This window comes from Xenopus laevis, chromosome 7S, assembly GCF_017654675.1.
Source record: "Xenopus laevis strain J_2021 chromosome 7S, Xenopus_laevis_v10.1, whole genome shotgun sequence".
NCBI lineage: Eukaryota > Metazoa > Chordata > Amphibia > Anura > Pipidae > Xenopus > Xenopus laevis.
Genome location: NC_054384.1, coordinates 81,446,299 through 81,467,929, shown reverse-complemented (window position 1 = coordinate 81,467,929; position 21,631 = coordinate 81,446,299). Strand labels below are relative to the sequence as shown.

The 21,631-nt window shown below is 39.5% G+C and overlaps 1 protein-coding gene across 1 annotated transcript in view; it reads right to left on the bottom strand.

Annotated features, from left to right (window-relative positions):
• Nucleotides 1-8,403: 8,403 nt before the first annotated feature.
• The window catches only part of atad3a.S (ATPase family, AAA domain containing 3A S homeolog), a gene marked incomplete at its 5' end in the record, with an annotated part of 37,661 nt that continues 24,433 nt past the window's right edge, over nucleotides 8,404-21,631 (bottom strand). The window contains 5 exon segments of the mRNA NM_001095861.1: nucleotides 8,404-8,924; nucleotides 15,006-15,114; nucleotides 17,417-17,584; nucleotides 18,338-18,408; nucleotides 20,080-20,131. Of these exon segments, the coding sequence (NP_001089330.1) occupies nucleotides 8,745-8,924; nucleotides 15,006-15,114; nucleotides 17,417-17,584; nucleotides 18,338-18,408; nucleotides 20,080-20,131 (580 nt within the window). The 3' untranslated portion in view covers nucleotides 8,404-8,744.

Below are 21,631 nucleotides of genomic sequence, written 5' to 3'. Positions count from 1 at the left end.
TGTAAAAAATGAATGAATGAAAACTTAGCTCTTGAAATCAATTGAGTAATGAAGCCTTAAATGAGCAGTTCAGTGTGACAAAACAAACTGGGTAAATAGTGCAAAATAAAAAATGTTTCTAATATAGTTAGTTAGCCAAAAATGTAATGTATAAAGGCTGGAGCGACTGGATGTCTAACATAATAGCCAGAACACTACTTCCTGCTTTTCAGCTCTATAACTCGTCAGTCAGTGACTTGAAGGGGGGCCACATGGGACATAACTGTTCAGTGAGTTTGTAATTGATCCTCAGCATTCAGCTCAGATTCAAAAGCAACAGATATGACCCATGTGCCCCCCTCAAGTCCCTGATTGGTTACTGCCTGGTAACCAGGGTAACCAGTCAGTGTAAACCAAGAGAGCTGCAAACGAATGTCTACCTGAGTCTGACACGTTACATGTATACAGCCAAAGTATTCAGCTGCCCTTTCTCATAAGCAAAATTGTTTTATTTAAGTCACCTTCATTGCTGGCCATGGTGTAAATATAATTAAGTACACAATAGTAATAAATATCGGCAGTGGAATATAATTTATTGGTGTGTGTAATGGAAACAAAGTCAAAGTCATAGGAGACATAAACATCCAGGGGCACCAAGAACAAAAGTTTGCTGTTGGGATGCTCCCTGACAAGTTCAAGACTGTCTGTCTGTAGAAGCAACTTCACCTCGAAAGCTATTAGTCAAGAGCTTAATAAGATGAGGTTCTATGGGCATGGAGCCCCACACAAGCATAGCACAGGCAGGAGTTGCACAATGGCTTCTGTCACTGAACTTTTGAGCAGTGAAAGTAAGTTGTGGCTGCTATCACAGCAAAGGTAGGGCCAACTTCATTTCACCATGTTTGGATTTGGAAAGAGGTGTTGGATAGGCAGGTGACCAGATGCTTTGTATAAGTCATGATTTAGAAAGTATGAACAGCATAAAAAGGTAACGTTCATGCAAAAAGCTATAACATATCAGTATCACTTTATTCTTATATAGATGTGGTAATAGTTATTTAAACCTAATGCAAATGTATTAACTACAAAGATAATTAGGATTCAAAACATTGATTCAGTTTGAAGAACCTGAAGAAAAAGTACTGTAAAACTGTAACTGCCAGCGTCTAGGTGCAGGTGTTTTACACCATTGGGCTCTTCTACATAAAAAGGTGCTCAATGCATGAAGATCAGTACTCTCAAAATGGGAGTTCTACTGTATACTAGATCAAAACAATGATATCAGGGCCTGGCTGGAGAAAATTTGTCAAAAATTGCCACATCTGCTTAGTATGCCTTTTCCTCTCATACCAACTTCTTCCTCAATGTCTGGGCCGTATCTCCATTGTTGATCCCAGCCACTCTTTCCCTGATGACCCCTATTTTCTCCTGCTTCTCTGAGCTCTCTCACACCTGATGCTCACTCTCTCTTCTCAACTACAGTGCACTTCTATGCTTTCTCCCACCCCCAAACTCCTTCCCTGACGCCATTGTCTACTATTAACAACACTGAAACAGTCTCCAATAAACCTAACTTCAAAATTAAAAGAAATGTTTAAACATAATACACTTTCAGCAGCTAATCTATCTTGGCTGTGCAAACTAATCAATCTATGAAATGTCCTTTTACCTTTGGAATTCTTTCTTTTTAGAGGAAACTATCATTTTTATTTTATTTATTATTATTTAATTTAATCTAATAAATGCACACTTCTTAGAAAGAGTATTGCGCTTACTGCTTACCCTTCAGGACCCGCACTGAGATCCAGGATCTCAGTGCAACTACAAGCATCTTCTTCAAAACTGTCCCCTACAGGTGGTTGTTTATACAGCTAATAGATAAGTGTTTGCACACCCATCTTAGCCTTCATCGATAAGCTTGGTGCCCAGTGTTGGGAGGATATGGCAACCTCCCAATCCACTTAGAAAATAAATACACTGGCACACAAGAAGTGCAGTTGCAGGGCAAGAACTTGCTAAAACCTTTTACTGCAGAAGTGCGACGTTTCAGTGCTCTGCCTCTTTGTCAAGCATGCTTTGCTTGACAAAGGGCTGGAGCCCCAAAAAGTTGCACTTCCGCAGTAAAAAGTTTTTGCAAGGGCTTGCCCTGCAACTGCACTTCTTGTGTGCCAGTGTAATTCTTTTCTATGTTTATACAGCTAGACATTTCTCTAAACCATGCTCTCAAATGTTTCTCTCCAGCTATTTGGCTTCACAGGACTCCATTCTAAAGCTGGCTGTTCCTCTGGTGGGTTCTGCACCACCAGACTCCTTCTGGTGGCACCCATGAGCCAATGGGACTACCTACAGCCCTGCTGTGGGTGTTTGGTCATTTGCTAGACAAACATGATTCAATAATTTAATAAATAAAGGTTACATAAGAAAATTACATCCTGAGTGCCCTGCTCCAAGGGCTTAAACTCTTTACATGCCAAAGTAACAAATATTTATAAAACTATCCTGTTTGGTCATGCATTCCCCCTGTATCATAATTTAACAAATTAAATAAGAATTTTGCCTTTAATTACCTTTATATACGGTATCACTAACTGTATTTAGTAATAATAATACTGCAATGCAAACAAATGCAATAACAACAAAATGCTGTTTCTATTTACCTGGTGTCTGTCCCATAGCAACCAGAATCATGTTCAATATCTTCAGGTTAGAGAAAGAGAGATAGAGGAGGAGAGGGAAATAATGGGACACAACTAAAAGAAATGCAAAAACGGCACACAGTGTCTGAATGTTTATATTATTTTAAAAGTTAATGCTAAAATAAAGTTGCAATTTAGAAAGCAAATCCTAACTCTTCATTAAGAACAGTGCCATATTGATCACTAGCAAAGGAAGCCTTCCAAAAATCTCAATCAACTTACATGGTGTTGAAATACAATGGCTAAAGAGATTGCATTAGTCGAAGGATCACATTTACTTTTACAGAAGAAACTGAATAACATGGATTTATCATTTTTATCATTTTGTTATTATTATGTAAAAGAAAGACTACAATGCATTTTTCAAAGACTAAGGGGCAGGCTTATTTGCCTTGTCACACTGACCAACAAGATCTGCTGTTCAGTAGCCACTGGGGCATGAAATGACATTCTAGAAAGGCTTGTGCATGGTTGAAGGCCAGGCTTCCAGATACCAATGTTAATAAAGAGATTTGTCTTCATTTTGCAGAGCTGTCTGAATGTGGATAAATATGTGAAGGAGGGGTTCTATGGGCTCCTACAAAAGTCTAAGAAATGAGGGGCTTGGTCTAGCAACAAGGCAGCTGAAATTTCTGCAGGAATACATATGTGGTTAAAGGAGATAGGAGATTCTTAACTGGGCTTTTATAACAAACACAAGATGACTTTCTCTTTACAACAGAGAGTGCTGCCAGAACCATAAATGTATTTGATCAGTTTCAGCTTTGTCTTTCTGAATAAAAAGTGTTAGCACAGTTAGTTTGTAGTGAACGAATACCCCTTTATGAGTCAGTTCTGTCATGGAAATTCAGAAACCAGAGATAAATTGAAGTAAAAGACAAAGTTGATTTGACAAAAGCTTTGTGGATTCTGAACTCACAAAGAGTCGGAACACTGAAGAAAGTTTTTATAGCCTTGTAAATAGGGAGTTACTGGTGTGAGAGCACAGAAATATCACTTGACAGCATAGTGGCTCTCCAATCAAGGCCAGGGTACTAGTGACCAAGAGAAAAAAGTGCAAATCGAGATTTCCCAAAACTTCCAAAACAGAAGTAAATTAAAAATGGAAAATGTATTCATGAGTAAGTGCCTCAAAAAGGCACTAAATGCGCTTTGTCTATTTCTTATGTCCTAATAAATGATTTTTTACTTTTAATATACTTTTTGGCAAACCACACTATATACTGGCTATCTGTTGATAGCATGCACCCTTGGACTGGGGTGGACAATTTTACTTTATAATTGAATATTTGGTGTGATGCCCCCACTTTAGTCTTTGATGTGGGCTTTCTGCCCTGATTTTCTCTTTATTTACTAGTGACCGTTGCTATCTTGAAAATAGAGCCCATCCAAGTCGGGGGGGGGGGGGCTCACAGGAGAATTTGCATATACATCATTTTATTTTCTCTCAGTTCCATGAGAGTAGGTTATTTTTGATAAACAATACATACAATAACTCTTCTTCTCACTCACCAAATCTACATTTATAACTATGAGTACATATGAGAAGAAACTGCCATTGATTATCTAGGCAGACGTTTGCCTGAAAATTCCACAAGGAATAGGAAGCAATTGCAGGGTCTCAGGATTTTGTAGTACTCTAATGTTTCTGTTAACTCATTTGAAGGCAAAGCTGTATTAAATGTATTGCTACAAGTAACAGCCCTGATGCATACCTGATCTATACTCATATCCACACTGTTGACTTACCCACCACTAAACAAAGAAAAATAATACAAAAATGTTCAGAATAGCATTCAAATTGACTATACCATCTGGTGGTTCAGTAACTGACACAGGTTAACAGTCTGGCTTGAGAGCAGACACAACACTCAGATGTGCTTTTTAAGCGAATTGCTTATATTTTTTGGGGAGTCTAAAACATATTCCCTGCCCATGACTGTAATCCTAATAGTTTTGGTATTTGATACTGCTTGATTTGGGTGGATTTACAGTGCAGGTATGGGACCTGTTACCCAGACCTGGGGTTTTCCGTTTAAGGGGTCTTTATTTAATTTGGATCACCATATTTTGTCTGCTTAAGAATAATTTAAACATTAAAGAAGGATTAATTATATCTTAGTTTGGATCAAGTACAAGGCACTGTTTTATTATTACAGAAAAAAAGGAAATCGCTTTTAAAAAAAGGAATCTATGGAGCTTTCTGGATAAGTGGTTTCCAGATAACCGATCCTGCACCTGTATTGGGCCTTTTCTAATACTCATGTTTATACAAAATATGCTGACCAGCACCAGACAACACCCCATAGACCATCACTTTACTAAGCACTTCCAGAGAGACTGGGAACATGGTTCAAAGGGAATATTTTTACATCAAGCACTCGTGTAAGTTACCTGCCGTGTCTTAGTTCCTTAAGCAAAAAGTCCTACTTGTAAATGAAATACATCTTGTACAGTACATTATCAGGTATGAGATTCAGTGCATTTCATCAAGCTTATCTGAGATAAAGAGCAAGACCTGTAGTGTGGTGTCCACTGTGGCGCATATATAGAAGACAAAGGATTCCAGGTGGATAAAACAGTAGTAATTATTCTATCCGAGCACAGAGGACATAGAGTAAAACACCTGGAAAGTTTCTCAAGTAGAACTTTGTTTCATTAAAAACATTCTAATTAATTAATTTTGACACAGTTACTGTGGGTAAAAGGGAGATATGTGAAAAGTTAAACCAGGGCACAAAGTTGGGAAACTAAACACTGTAGTAAGGCATGGCCCCAATCTAAGAGTGAATAGTAGATGTAATTCAAGTAGGTGTAAGGACTGCAAGTTGGGTATCATTGACTGATGCCAAAAAAAATGGATGTCCCTTTGACCTCAAGGCTGGACGTCTGGAATAAGCAGGGAATGGGATGCAGACAGGACAGGTGCTGTTAAAGGGATACATTCGAGATACATATCTGGAGAGATTTCTGGAGATGTTGCCCATAGCAGCCAATCAGATCTTTGCTTTTTTTTTTTTAACTTATAGGTTGCGGTTTATAAATCCAATTGCTGCTTGGTTGCCATGGGCAACATCTCCAGATATTTATCTCCAATGTTGGTAAACATGCCCCTTAATCAGGCAGGTTAGACATGGCCAGGGATAGATTTCCCTCCGAAAGCCCCACTCCCTCCTACAGGATCACGTGCATCCTTTCTGTACCAGAGCACTAAGCACCTAGTGCTCCAGAATCAAGTGAACTACCCGCGCGGCCAGTCCAAGGCCTGGGCTTTTGAGGACTCACTGCAAATCCAGGCATAGACATGGCAGGTACAGACAGGCAGAAAAAGTAGCAAAGCGTCCAAAAGTAAGGTAGCAAGGGATGAAGCTAAATTTTTTGAGTCCAGGCAGAGGCCAGGGCAGGCAGTGTACAAGGACAGTCAAGCATCAGCTCCATAAAAAAAACAAAAAAAAAACAGAGCAGAATGAAAAAAAAAAAAAAAGTTGTGGGTGTGACCCCAAAATTCATACAAGGAAAAGAGATCTTCTGCACTCACTCATTATCAAGGACATTTTGTGCATTAACGGGGTTTTTCACCAAACACTAGATATTGTGATTCTGACCCCAGCTCTACAACACAGATCTGGAAGACTTTGCAGGTGTTTAGGTAACTCACCTACCTGGCTAACAGAGTTTAAATGATGTATAATTAATGCCATATTAGTTCAGTCCAAAAGGCCTGGAACACTAAGTGGTAACAGGGTGGAACACATCACAAGCTATTTGCATTGACTGACATTTGTTGCCCCTGTTTTAAAAAGCCCAAACCAGACAGGGTAAGTGAGAATGCTCATCAAACAGAAATAGTAGCAGCTTTTAGTGGGAGAAGGTCTGTCTGACAACAGGGTCGTTCTGCTCGGTTATGTCATCTTTCAAACCACTAAGGGTGTAAATTATGGAAAAACCTTACCAGGCTGTAGGAAGTCAAATATTCAGGGTGGTCCCCAGGTTCTAGTCAGAACAATCCCCTTAATTATAGAAACAGATCAGTAGAATTTTACAGCAGCAAAGCAAAGCATCTTTTCTAATGATTTTGCCAATTTTCATTCTTACTCTGAAAATCTGAAGGTGACATCACAAGTAACACAAAGAGCGTTACAATAGATCACAAAATAATTTTTTTTGTCTACATGGTTTTTCATTTTGCCTTACATTCCTGGGCCAGGGCCAATGTGAATTATGATCAGTCTCTGTAAAGCAGAGACACTAAAGTGCTGCATAAACAAGTCAGTGCTATGTAAAATAAAGTACGATTCAGAAAAAGTTGGCCATAGTACAGTAACCCACAGACCAAGAAAAAATATTTGGTGTTATTTGAACTGTATTAGGTCAGCCACAGCGAACGTCTTCCCGAACTGGTGAAAGGTTTTGTCTGCGTTATGCACTAATGAAGGAATTCCCAAAATGGTCATGAATCCATTCTAGATTGATAACCCACGGCATTCCATCCAACAATTCCCTCTGATCTGCTGCTAGACTAATGAAAGCTACAGCTCGGATAGGCTGCTGAGCGATTGATTTTGAAGAACAAAGCATGAATTAAAGGATTTTATTTTCTTACACAAAATGTGCACAGCTGTATGCATAACGGTGACCCTAGCCACTTCATATTTGAATTTAAAGTTAAAAGGTGACTCAAATGTTAAACTGAACCAGTGCAACCACCAATTGCATTCAATTTGAAAGATGATAAACGACTATCCATTCTTGGCTTTCAAATTCAGGCTCATTTGGCAATAACTATTTTAGAATTTAAGGTTAAACGAAGAAATATGATATTTCCTCATTTGAATTGATCAAATGATGATTATTAGACATTGTCCAATGAACAAGATAGGATTTTTTTTAAATCAGGTATGGATCCTTTATCTGGAAACCGGTTAGCCAGAAAACTTCAAAGTACAGAAAGGCCATCTCCCATAGATTCCATTTTTATCCAATATTTTTAAAAATGATTTCCTTTTTCTCTGTAGTAATAAAGCAGTACCTTGTACTTGTAACCTTATAGAGCATTTGTTTTTTAGATGGGGGTCAGCGACCCTCCCATTTGAAAGCTCAATAGAGTCCGAAGGCGGCGGCAAATAATTCAAAAACTATAAAAAAAATAATAAAGGCCTTTTGAAAAATTGCTTAGAAATGGCAATTCTATAACATACTAAAAGTTAATGGAAAATGTGAACCACCCCTTTAAGATGGGAGGTGTAGTTCATCTATAGCCTCAGGGGCCCATTTACGAACTTTATTCTTTTTTTCAAGGATATGCCAAGGTTGGCATTTATAGGGGAAATACAAAGTTTCAGTTTTACTAGGCACTGATTCAGGGACGCAGGCTAGTTCCTATATATAGTGAATAAAGTACCCCCTTTTGTAAAATATAGGGATATTATAAGTTACCGAGGAGTTTCATGACCATATCGGCCGAGTGTTTTTATACAGGTCATGGAACTCCGAGGTAACTTCTAATATCCTCATATTTTACAACTGGGGGTACTTTATTTATTATAATACACAAATTTTAGTGAGTCATGTGACAGAAATGACATCAGAACTCTCCGTTTATAACTGATGACATCAGAACTCACCGTTTATAAGGATATAATTTACAGGATATTCATGGCTTTTGTGTATTATAAACATATTACATCAACGTGTTTTATAAATAGCACACAGGCCGAGTTTCTCTCTCTTTAGTCAGGGACGGTTTAATGCAGCATCTTCATTTCATTTTAAAACAATTACTCCTTTTAATAATATATTAACAATAATGGTTATTCTAAAAGAATATATATAAAAAAAAGAATGTTCGAGAGGGAATGAGAAAGGCAAGAATGCAGGGAGGTCTCCTGAGTGTATGAGCCTGCACCCCTGCTGCCTATAACCTCTGCCCCAGAGAGTTCTGCGTGGGGGACACAGTTCTCTGTAGAGTCAATGAGGTGAATCCTACATCACCAGCAGCTGTGTGGGGACAGCAGGGCAGAGGCAGATAAATGGCCGCTGTAATCTTCTGCGAGGTTCATCTGTACTTTATCAAACTGGGGTGCCTTCCAGAAGTGGCTGCAGTGGGTTTTTCCCAATCTCTTTAGCACCTTCCTTGCCCTCAGCCTTTAACCACGCCATCTTTTGCTGGTGCTGTCGTATCGCATCTGCCACGCGAGCATCAATCATGGCTTCAGTCAGAATTCCATCTTCAGAGGCGTAAGCTGCCGCCTAGGGATGAAAAAAAAAAAGTCAATATATAAAATCAATGTGGAGCATATGCAACAGTAAAGAACCAGATTTTGTATAGCGGTGCAACATAGCAGCCGGGCAGTGGGTAACTTTATAACAGTTTCTGGACAGATGATAAGATGGGGTCTTGCACTAACTCAATTTCCCTCTGCCCCTGAATTACAAAGGGCAACTGGCTACAATGGTGGATGCAGTGACGTGGCAGGTGATGGATACATGCATGCAATTGCAGTGGAACCTCAATAACATCAATAGAACAACTGCATAAAAGAAGGTTCTACAATGGAAAAAAAAACCCACAGAACCCAAACAGATCACATGTTCGGATGAAAGTAATAATGGAGTATTTGAGAGATCTGAGTGCCGTCCCATCCCCCTTGCTTGTCACTGGGGCTAATGCTATCTGTGTGCATTCAGCTTGGGGGGGGGGGGGGGGGATCAGTCTCAGGCAGGAATGAGCTAGAGATGATGGGACAGGCCCTTCCAAGCTGAAAATAGGTGTTTGTTGCCAATGCAGTGTATCAATGTGACGTTTGTCAATTTCAAGCAGCATAACCTTTTTTTTTTTTCTCTCCACCTCAGCGCTGCAGAAAAGGAAAACCTGTTTGCTTGCAAGGAGCGGCCAAGGTACAGCGTTTGTGTATCATGCAGTGCATTATTTATCAGCGAGGGACAGTTAATACCTAGAACTGCAATTAAAGGTGACAGCAATCAAATAAATGACGTGAGCACACAACCCGATAAACGGACGCGCACTTCTTGTTCATGACGCCCGAGAAAACGAAACATTTGCAATCCATAACATAGTGACGGCATATAAAAAGGATGCTTTATATCTATATTATTACAGAAAACAAATGGAGCCTCAATTTTACATCCCCTGATTTTTAGTTTCCCCCCATTTTACATTGTTGTTTTTATGCATAATACATTTCCCTGGATTTTACACCATTTTTTTCTGGTTCCACTGAAAAATGTACATGTAAGAAAGGTTGTTTTTTTTCCCCCAGAAAATCTTGCAACCCTAACCACAGGCTTCTGTCCTGTTATGACTACAGTTCTGATCAACACCCCCAACAGTAAAGAGTGGCTACTGTAGTTCCCATCAGCTGGAGGGTTGCCAGTACCACAAAGCCACCTTATGACTCCTGCTGTTGCCGGGTAAAACAATTCTTCCCCATTTCTCCAGAGTAGCCAGTGCGTAATAATGTACACTAAAAGTAAAGGGAAATCCACTCTCTCCTTGGCTCAAGGTCGGGAGAAGGCAGAGGCATTTTCAGGGAATGGCAAGTGGCACATAAACAATACTCCTGAGGTGGCAAGTCTGGAAGCAGCAGTTTCCGGCTCAGGGTCTCCTTGACGCGTGTCACTGGATGTTATTGCCGGCCTGTCAAGTGGTCAGTCACAGCCAAATTGCAAGCAATTACTCACACATCAAAACTGGCTTATAAAGGGACATGTGGTTTCTAGTGACCTTGTCCAACATTTCCGTGGATTACAGAAGTAAACTGCAGCCGGTGTTCAACGATAAATTGTGCTAAAATCGAAACCCGACTGCTAATATGACAAATGCTAATACTTGAGTAAGGGGCTGTTGGAAATACACAGCTCACCTTGTGGAAGGTACAGGGGTTTGGCCATTGTTTCACTGCTAATTGTGTTCCTAATAAGTGACAATAACATACTAGTGTGTTTTGTTGGTTGCCAGTGTCCGACTCAGGGGCCTGAAGGGATAAATATCTTTACTAAACAAACAACAGGATCCAGTCGTGAGGGGACAGGAAGTAGATACTCTATAACCAATACTTCAGCAGCCTCAGGGTGGCCCACTTTATGGGCAGCAGCGTTGCAACAAGCCGTAACAATGGCTCCTGTAGCTAATAAGCGCAAGCCATCGGCCGGCCCCTCCATCTAACAGCTGAACACTGCCGTGGCTTTGCGCTTGACTGCTTTTCTGAATGACTTTCTAAAAATAGCTGAGCTGCGGGGTCCCTGCCTGTCAGGGGAAGCGAATGGGAAGAGGAATGAGGGATGGGAAAGGATGACGGAGGAAGAGAGCGTCTGTCCCTGCTGAGAGCTGTTGGTGTACTAAAACCAGCAGCCTCCTCATTCATATTCATACTTACTTTATCTCCCCCTGAGGACACGTTAACCCATTTCCGCAGACTTGGCTGACAAAGCAACTCTTCAGCTAAGCTGGAAGGCGCGATACCCTTTAACAAGGTTACCCTCTCAGCAGCTAATGGGGAGGCAGGAGGGAGGCTGGAGATTTTAGTGACATAGTTAGTATATTCATCTGGACATATTTCTATTCTCTGCTGGATGCGGTAGTAACCATTTGCTCCTTAATGCCACGAGCACGACTCAATAATGTAGTGTGTAGGAAGGCAAAATGGCTTAAAGGAGAACTAAAGCCTAACTAAAGAAGTAGCTAGAAATGTTGTACATTATGTTTTGGGCTTCTGTACCAGCCTAAAGCAACCACAGCCCTTTAACAGGGAAGATCTGTGTCTCCAAAGATGCCCCAGTAGCTCCCCATCTTCTTTTCTGCTGATTCACTGCAGATGCTCTGTGCTGCGGTCACTTACTAAGCTTAAGGACCCACTCACTATATACAGAACACATAGGGTTGCCATCTTTTCTGGAAAAAAATACCGGCCTTCCTATATATTTATATATTTTTCCCTATTAATAACATTGGTATCAACCATCATTTTTACCAGGCTGGTAAAATACCGGCCAGGTGGCAACCCTAAGAACACATAGAATAGAAATGTCACAATATGAGGCTGATTAGTAATTAATACAAATAATTACTACATGGCAGCACAGAAACAAGTGCAACTAGCATCAGAATTTAATAATAGCCTATGGTAGCATCAGCTTATATTACAGGCAAACCTAATTTTCTGCTTGATAATTAGTGACGACCCCTAAGTTTAGCTTCTCAACAGCTGCTCAGAGCCCACTGAGCATGTGAGTGTCACAGACACTTTCCAAGATGGTGACCCACTGTGACAAGTTTGAAGTTCTGGATCGTTGCTGCTATTGACAAGCTGGAACTTTAGGATGGTGCAGTAAGTTTAGTAAATAAAATATGGCATTTTTAACCATATTCATTTTAGAGTTTAGTTCTCCTTTAACCCGACTTCCACAAATAAATGTAATTTCAGTGTCACTGAAACCAGAGAAATTGCAGTTATATTTCTTATAATTATAATAATATTTTTTTTTATTATAATACTGCAGGTGTGTGTTTATAATTTATAGGCAAGGTATATAGGGGCACACAATGCAGAGAGCAGGTATCTCCCCAAAAACCTGCCACAAGAGCATAAATTGGTAGTTGTCCTATATGGCCACACCCAGGCTTGGGATATTATCATGGTATAGTTTCTGTTTCTTTTATAATCCTGTTTTATGCATTTATTAGCAGTGTGTGGTTTTATTACACCACATGTGCCTAAAATATGTTTTTAAACTACTGTCATGGTTTTGCTGCTTATCTAAATTACATGGCTGTTGTAATCCTATGGAGAGGTCTCAATACTGTATAGAAAGACATAGATGTATATACATAATGGAGCCAACGTTGTTGCCTTATGCAGTTTTCTACACCCCAGCCTTTGAGAATGCCATGCATCATAAAGACTTCAATCCAGACCCCTTAATAAAATACAGCCTTATTGTATCAAAATGGAAACTCTTTGGCACATTCTAACACAGAGACATCCCCAAGCTGCAGCCTTTTAGTCCTAGAGTGGCACACGTGTTTATTAAGTATCCATTAGCTGCAGAATATGAGAAATATGTTTAATATGCAAGAGATGCCAATAACAAGGCACACATTTCGTTGGAGTGCTTTCCCCAAAGCAGCTGACATGCAAGTATTTCCATTAAATCCAGTTTCTATTCTAATCTGTAGTTGCACCCCTGGTCTATATCAAGCAATCTGCTGCAGAGCTTGGAATAAATTGCACATCACAATGAACCAAAGCCTCACAAAAGGCTAAAGGCAGCCCATAGGTAAACAGTCCTTGGAAACATTCTTGTTCAATGCAGCAGCAGCAGCTTGGAAGCCTCCTGTACTATGGCCCTTACTAATGTATGGTTATCTACCCAGTTGAGAGGATTATCTAAACTGACATGCAGCAAAGTCATTTGGTGCAATTTGTCACAGAGGCTGCCTGAGCTTAGGCGGACAGCACAACACAATTTTTGTGCCTTGTCTTTTAAAGCGAAAATATCTAGTATAGGTAAATCTAAAAAAACCAACTGGACTTGCTGAGTAATCAATGAAGACGTTTCATTACTCATCCGAGCAGCTTCTTCAGTTCAACTGACTGGTGTGGGAAGTTCTCGGCATATAAACTCTTCCACTAATCCAATCACAATGGCACATTGTAACTCTTCAAAGACGTGACATCTGAAGAAATTCACAGAGGGTGTTGATTCTGTGTAGTTACTACAGTAACTTCAGTAACTACACAGAATCAACACCTCTGTGAATTTCTTCAGATGTCACGTCTTTGAAGAGTTACAATTTATCCCTATTAGGGGCAGAAGCCTCATCTCTCCCGCATTCAGAACTGTTGAATTGGAAGCGGTGCAAACAGACTTCGTCGGGTTTCAGATCAAAATGCAGAGACTCATGTTTTTTTACCGAAATCTGCACTTCCAACACTTCTGAATGCAGAAAAGAGAGGAGGCTACTTCTCACAGTAGGGCTGAAATCAGCATATTTCAGCACATGTGGCCCTAGGCTAAAGTGAAGAAATATCCCTTTTTGTTGCACTAATATTGCACAGAGGCAAAACATGAAATAATAAAATATTGAATATGACTACCTTAAGGGTTGGGGCAGACAGGCAGATTGGGCGACTTCGAAAATCGAAGCGCCGCGAGTGCATTAGCGCAGGCGATTCTTCATTCAAGCAGACGGAAGGCTTTCTCACTGGAAATAATTTAAATCACCAGTGGGAAAACATATGCGGTACTTAGTTTTTTACCCAAAGTCGCTCAAAGCTGCCTTGTGAGTGACTTAATCGCCTTGTGTACCAGTACCCTAAGGTCAGGGGGCACATGGGCTGATTCGGGGAGATTTAGTCGCCTAGAGACTAATCGCCTCTTCTTCGGGGTGACAATCTCCCTAAACTGCCTTCCGCCAACTATAATGAGAAAACACCAGCACAATAGAACTCACAGTGCTTTGATTTCCGAAGTTGCCTCACGAGGAAACTTTGGGCGACATTGGAAATCAAAGCGCCGCGAGTGCATTGGTGCAGGTGATTTTTAATTTTAGCAGGTGGAAGGCAGGGCACGAAGAAGAGGCGATTCGTCGACAGGCGACTAAATCTCCCCGAATCTGCCCCTGCCCTAAGGGCAATGGCACACCCGGAAATTAATCGCTAGCAATAAATCTTTTGCTTCTGCAGGCGACTAATCTCCTCTAAAAGCTTTCCCACTGGCAACAATGTAAATCGCTGGTGGTAAAACCCATGTGTTGCTTCAGTCTCCCAAAATCTCTTGAAGTTGCCTCAAGAGGAAACTGGGTGTGCTAATGCCCTTTAGAGAAAAAGTACACTTTTCATGACTTGCTTCCTATTGAAGTGGTGTATTCTGGGACTTTAGTCTCTTTGCTTTACACAAAGGTGGTGCACAGATTCTCTGGAAAGCAGAGCGGCTTCCAGGTCCCGGAATCCTTCACATTAGAACAAAGGGTGAGTCTGGCAGGGGGGTTGGCCACTCCCTGGGCCAACAATCATATCAGTCTGATTTGGCCCAACATTAGAGATGGGTGAAAAAAGTTGGACACTTTGGAAAAAGTTGTGCAAAAAGACCATTCACTTCAATGTGTTTTGCACTTTTCATTGTGTTTTCCGTTTCATTAATTTTCACCCATCACTATGGTGTATCATAAGTGTATCATTCAAAGACTATTTGTTGGACCTGCATTTTAACATGCACATGGAACGGGGCAGAGCTGAATACATTATACATTTTGCTATTAGACCTAATGGCAATTTGAATTTGTGCAAAAAACATCCTTATTAAACTCACCTGCCATGCAACTCCTAGCTTGGAAATCTCTCGGCCAGACATGCCTTCAGTGAGTTTGGAAAGCTCAGAACACTTTTTGCCATAGTCGAACTGTGCAACTTTTAAACGCCTAGGAAAAGGACAGAGTAAAGGTATGAGTTTTAAAATGCACATAGTCTGTATACTTTGCAGATGGTTTGAAGTGATTTTCCTGTGCGCTATCCCTAAAATACATGTTAGATTTGCTCTATGCAGTTTAGACTTTCCGTGGTGATACTACAAGGAGCATCTTCACTTCTACAATCCCAAAGTGTAGGGGCGCACTTCCAGGGCCACAAATCGGTCGCTTCAGTTTTTCAGTAAAATCACTTTTATTTAAACATTGTTAAAAAGGATTACATCAGTTTTATGGTCTGACGCGTTTCGTATAGACATACTTCATACTTCACTTCTAAGCAACCAAATATCAAATATCACATATTCAGAACCTTTTTTTCCTCATAAAATTGCAGCTACATTTATAAAAGATTGGTAAAATGCTGGTACTGTGGTTTATATATAATAAAACAAGTACAACCAGAACTAAGTTGTTTAATAATTGAACTGTTATTGCTCAATTGTATCTTAGTTGGGATCAATTACAAGGTTCTGTTTTATTAATACAGTGAAAAGGGAAATCATTTTTTAAAAATTGTAATTATTTTGTTAAAATGGAGTCTATGGGATATGGCCTTCCCGTAACTCTTTCTGGAAAACCATTTTCTAAATAACAGATCCCATACCTGTATGGTTACTTGACTTGTATACAATTCATTATAGGAAAGCAAATTAGTATGACTCAATTTCTTTGGTAGAAAAAGTGAGAAAGGAATTGAATATTAAATAAAGCTACTGCAGTAAGCCTTATTACTACTTAAGGCATGTACTGGCAACCTGAACACCTATAGATATTGTTGAACTACCAGAAAGAGACACACAAGTTGCCCTTTCTTGACCTATGGAGCAGTACTGTGACATTATCTGCAGCAACTGCTGTGAGTAGGCTCCAGAAACATTTTTGGCCTTTGTTAAACATTCCTAGCATGGCACTCGCATAGGGTTGCCACCTGGCCGGTATTTCACCAACCTAGCCGGTAAAATTACAACCAAGGCTGGGGCCCCTATTACAAATTTACGGTCAATGTATTAGCCGGTAAATTTGTAATACCTATTGTTCCGCCCCTCTCCACATCTCACCTAATCTAAGGGCTGCAGTTCTTCCTGGCGAAACTCCGTGACTCCACCCTGAAACATAACCACGCCCCCAGAACAGCACAATCCCACCCCACTCTGGCCCGCCCTTATCCTCTACGTCATCGGCTGGTAGGGCCCGATCGAAATGATCCACATTATGTTCCTGAACAATAAATTACAGGGTTTTGTCAATTTCCCAGAAAGATTGTTATTATTATTATTAACAAAACATTATATTTGCACATTTGGGGCTGCATCTACGGAGGATGCATAGCATTAGTCCTTTTGATGCCCCTTTGACATTTAACTCATAGCAAATTAGCCCCATTCAAACAAAAAGGACGGTGTTCTCTTTCTGCATTTCTGAAACGTTGAATACCAAAGGCATGACTACAGGGCACCTGTTATTTTTAGCATGACTTGCACCTTTTATGGATGCAAAATTTTGCAGTGCTATGCCACTTTAACATAATACAGCCTTTCCTCCAGAATTCCAAACTGGGTCAATTTTTGTACAAGGGTGGTAAGAAAGCTACTTCAAAATCTTTCCAGTTCATATTACAGTGATTGTGATGTAATTATGCAGTTATCAGATTGGAAAGTGACTGGAGCCACAAAACAATTGTATAAGCAGTGAAACAATACAATGATGGTATAGGATTAGAAAGTGATTTAGTGGCTTTAAGCTCGACAAAGATCAATAGTGCTTCCAGTGTTTCCAGCAGTAGCATGCAGCAACCAGTATAATCCTTCCAAAATGGACATACAGTAAAATCCCCATTTTGAATGAGGGGGAGGTTCACACGTTCACAGGAAACATGTCTAATATGATTGGGGAGGGGGGGGGGAACAGATATGCAAATTATTACGCATAAATGAAAAAGTATTAAATTAATGTCTAGAAGGATAGTCCAACAAATTTATGTCTAGAAGGATAACCCAACTCACAAGGGGGACACACCGACCTTGATGCATTGCAGTAATATTAAACATATATCCAAACATTCAAAGGGAAAAAAATTCTCCCAGAACCTGACTGGTAAAATCACTTTTTTGTGGAAAAGAAGGATAGCCAATAAATAACACTAGTACATCCAGGCTTATATAGCAGCCATGTGACTAGAATTATAAACATGGCCAGTATTGTTACCCTATTGATTATAATGTGACCAATGGTGTATAATCTCCTGAATACTTACTGCTTGCCTTCTGATGCTGGTTGTAACACATATTTATCAAAATAAAGTCTGACCAAGCGCTCTCTCTCCTCCAAACCAGGAAGGTCAAAGTGGACTATTTCATCTATTCGGTCATTAATGGCCCAGTCAAACTGTTCAGGCTGGTTACTAGCCAGCACAAGCATAAACCTACAAGGAGAGGGTAAAAAATAGCATTCAATATATATATATATATATATATATATATATATATATATATATATATATATATATATATATATATATATATATATATATATATATATATATATATATATATATATATATATATATATATATATATATATATTTATTATGAGGTTGTTATTGTATAAAAAATATTGCAAGGCAGAAGTAAGGTATCTATTATCTGGGTTTTTCAGATGAAGAGTCCTTCAGAAAAGCAAACCACAACACAATGGCTTGAGGCTTAAAACCTTTACAGCAGAGACACCCTCTGATTCGGGGATATTAGTCACCTGGCGACAAATCTCCTCTTCTTAGGGGCGACTAATTTCCCCAAACCGCCTCCCGCCAGCGGGATGGCACACGGAGCTCTTTGTTTTCCGAAGTTGCCCAAAGTTTCCTCGTGAGGCGACTGTGGAAAACGAAGCACACTGGTTGCCATTCTGACGGCTATTTAAATTCTAGCCCGCGGGAGGCAGTTCAGGGAGATTAGTCGCCCTGAAGTAAAGGAGGTTTGTCGCTGGGCGACTAATCTCCCCGAATCTGAGCGTGTGTCTCTGCCCTTACACATTTAAACCTATCCCCCCCTCACAGCATGACTGCATTGCCATCAGCATGAAGTACAAGGTAAAGTCCTATTATATAGAAAAATAAAATCAGACAATTGCTTGTTTACATTTTGAAAGAAATATGGGCTATTAAAGCAGCAGCACCTACTTGTTACTCTGTTCTCCTGTTCTATACAGAAAAGCATTTAAAGTTGCTCTGAGGTCTTCACTGATCTTCTCCTGAAAGAAAAAAAAATGGAAGCAGCAGTCAGTCAGACACATCCTTTATAACAGACCTGCACTGCTAGCAGTACACAGCTGGTTTTTATAGTTACTGGACCTACAAGGGCACTGGTATTAGCAGAATTAGAATAAAGGAGAGGGAGAAGCCTAATTATGTCAATAGAACATCAGCTCTCCTCCTAGTATTCTTGTAGTTCTAGCTAAACAACAATAGTTGGAGGGCAGGTTGAAAACCTATGATTTATGCACTTGAAACAATAGCAACATTTCATAATAATATGCCCTCTGTACATGTAATAACATTTTCTTTTGATGCTGGGTACCCAAGGCAAATGCCCTAATTAAAACCTTTTATGAGTTAGAGATGGTTACTTAAAGGGGAACGATTGTGAAAATGAAAAGTTAATATAAGCTTCATCCCCCTGACATGATATTGAAATCAGTTATTTGCGTGAACTCTTAATCATCTGCTAGGAAAGGAAGCCCCCCTATAAGATATATTGGATCTAACTGTCAATGAATATCTGACACCCAACTCCTGCATGAAGACAGAATGAAGAGAAACAGATGCGGAGAGAGGGATAGTGACGATAAACTAGATTATTTCAGAAACTATGCAGAATATTTAATTGATTGTATTCAGAAAGTTTCTTATTTCAGTGTGACGACGCTTAGATAAACATGTTAAAAGAATCCTGTCATCGGAAAACATGTTTTTTTTTTCAAAATGCATCAGTTAATAGTGCTGCTCCAGCAGAATTCTGCACTGAAATCCATTTCTCAAAAGAGCAAACAGATTTTTTTATATTCAATTTTGAAATCTGACATGGGGCTAGACGTTTTGTCAATTTCCCAGCTGCCCCTGGTCATGTGACTTGTGCCTGCACTTTAGGAGAGAAATGCTTTCTGGCAAGGCTGCTGTTTTTCCTTCTCAATGTAACTGAATGTGTCTCAGTGGGACATGGGTTTTTACTATTGAGTGTTGTTCTTAGATCTACCAGGCAGCTGTTATCTTGTGTTAGGGAGCTGCTATCTGGTTACCTTCCCATTGTTCTTTTGTTTGGCTGCTGGGGGGAAAAGGGAGGGGGTGATATCACTCCAACATGCAGTACAGCAGTAAAGAGTGATTGAAGTTTATCAGAGCACAAGTCACATGGCATGGGGCAGCTAGGAAATTGACAATATGTCTAGACCCATGTCAGATTTCAAAATTGAATATAAAAAAAATCTGTTTGCTCTTTTGAGAAATGGATTTCAGTGCAGAATTCTGCTGGAGCAGCACTATTAAGCGATTCATTTTGAAAAAATCTTTTTTTCCCATGACAGTATCCCTTTAATTTTCGCGATAGTTCCCCTTTAACAGTTTTTCCATATAGCTAGATGTCTAAACAGCACTAATTGAAAGCCTTCCAGGGTTGCTCACAGAAAGCTTTAGCAAGCTACTGTGATTTTGACTATAGTTATTTCATAAGCAACTTTAAATGCAGGGATTTCTGACCAAGCGCTATACTTTCATGGAAGTGCATTTTTAATTGTCTAGTTTTTCTACCCTTGTATTTCATGATTAGACCTTTCAGCACAACGTGACAGCTTACCAGTGAAGCACCTAAGCACTGAGTCTAGACATCTCTCTGTACTACTTGACAAAGGCTTGAAGGCAGAACTTACTGTGGATCTTTTCCTTAGAAAGGCATCGGCTTCATCCACGAATAGTAGGAGGCTGTGACGGGAAAAAAAAAGGATAGGCATGAGTCATCAAAGAGCCAGAAGCATCTGACCGGTATAAGCATCCTACCTCATTTATCTTTTTACAGTTCAGAGGAAGAATGAAAAGTGAAGCAGTAGTGTGGGCTAAAAGGCTAAATTATCACCTCAGTGGTGTATGCACATGAAAGAGAGCAGAAAAAGGAGATGTAAAGCACAAAACACAAGTCACTGACTTCTGCCAGAGAAAACGATTTCCTTACAGAGTAACAAGGTGCCTCTCTGTTGCCAGTGTGACACGGTTACTGCACAGCAAAAGGACATTTAGGGGCATATTTTATTATGCTGTCTAATAAAACTGCATAAAATTACACACACACACACACACACACACACCTTGATAAACTCAATTTATTTTACACAGCTTTTAACGGGTTTTATTTTCAGCAAATTTTGTTTTACACAGCATAATAAATATGCCCCTTAGAAAGAGGTGCACTTGAAATGTAGCATATGCATTGAGCTAATGCTACAGCCAATGATTTGTGCTCCATGCGTTTGTTATACACATCCCAAGGGCACATGTGACGCTGCACTGCTTTATTACAGCCTTTCCACCAAAGGCATTAACTTGAATGTATTGCAGTCATATACAGTGCTGTATTCAGTTACTGCAGCAACACATCTGCCTGGAGGGACAATTCAGTTAAAAAAATAAATAAAAAAAAATAAAAAAGGAACCAGGCACTGCATCCAATACAAGTGCATTTGGGATGCATGCAAAAGAATATTAATTTTTGGGTATATTCAATAAAATAGCTATTTTGGTTATTCATATGAGCTGTAAATAGCTGGTAATATAAATTAAATAAAGGGTAAATGTTGGACTGCATTTTATATGGATTGATTGCAATAAGGTAATGCTGCATACAGTACTTTCATTTACAGCCCTATACTGCATGCAAAATTGTTACTTCCCCCTATTTAATAATAATGTGTTCTATTTTTAATATGAGGCATGTAGATAGAGCTAGATCGTTATATATAAATTGTTGCTGTCATGTTGCAATACAATCTAAAATATATCTCAATCTTATTTGTTAAGGAGTATGCAATGGAACAAAAACAAATGATAGAAAGATAAATGCAGTTAGCATTTGGAATTTCAAATTCTCATAAACCAGAATGATGGGGAAAACCAGCACCTCCAGGGTTGCTCTAACACCTATTCCAAACATTGTGCGATCATGATCACACATTATATGTTAAGGGGATTTCTTTTACCTAGCATCCACATTGTGTGCACATCAAAATATTCTGTGTGAAAGCTATAAAAAAAAAAAAAAAAAAGTCTATGGAGCTGTAGGTAAGATTAGGTAATTAAAAAAATCCAAATAATGAAAATCAAGAATACAAAATTTACCAAAAATGAGTCAAGGAGCCTGACCGTTAATGGGTTTGGAATTATCTAGATGCATTGCACAAGCTAAGCACCCATAATTACAAGAGATGTGTA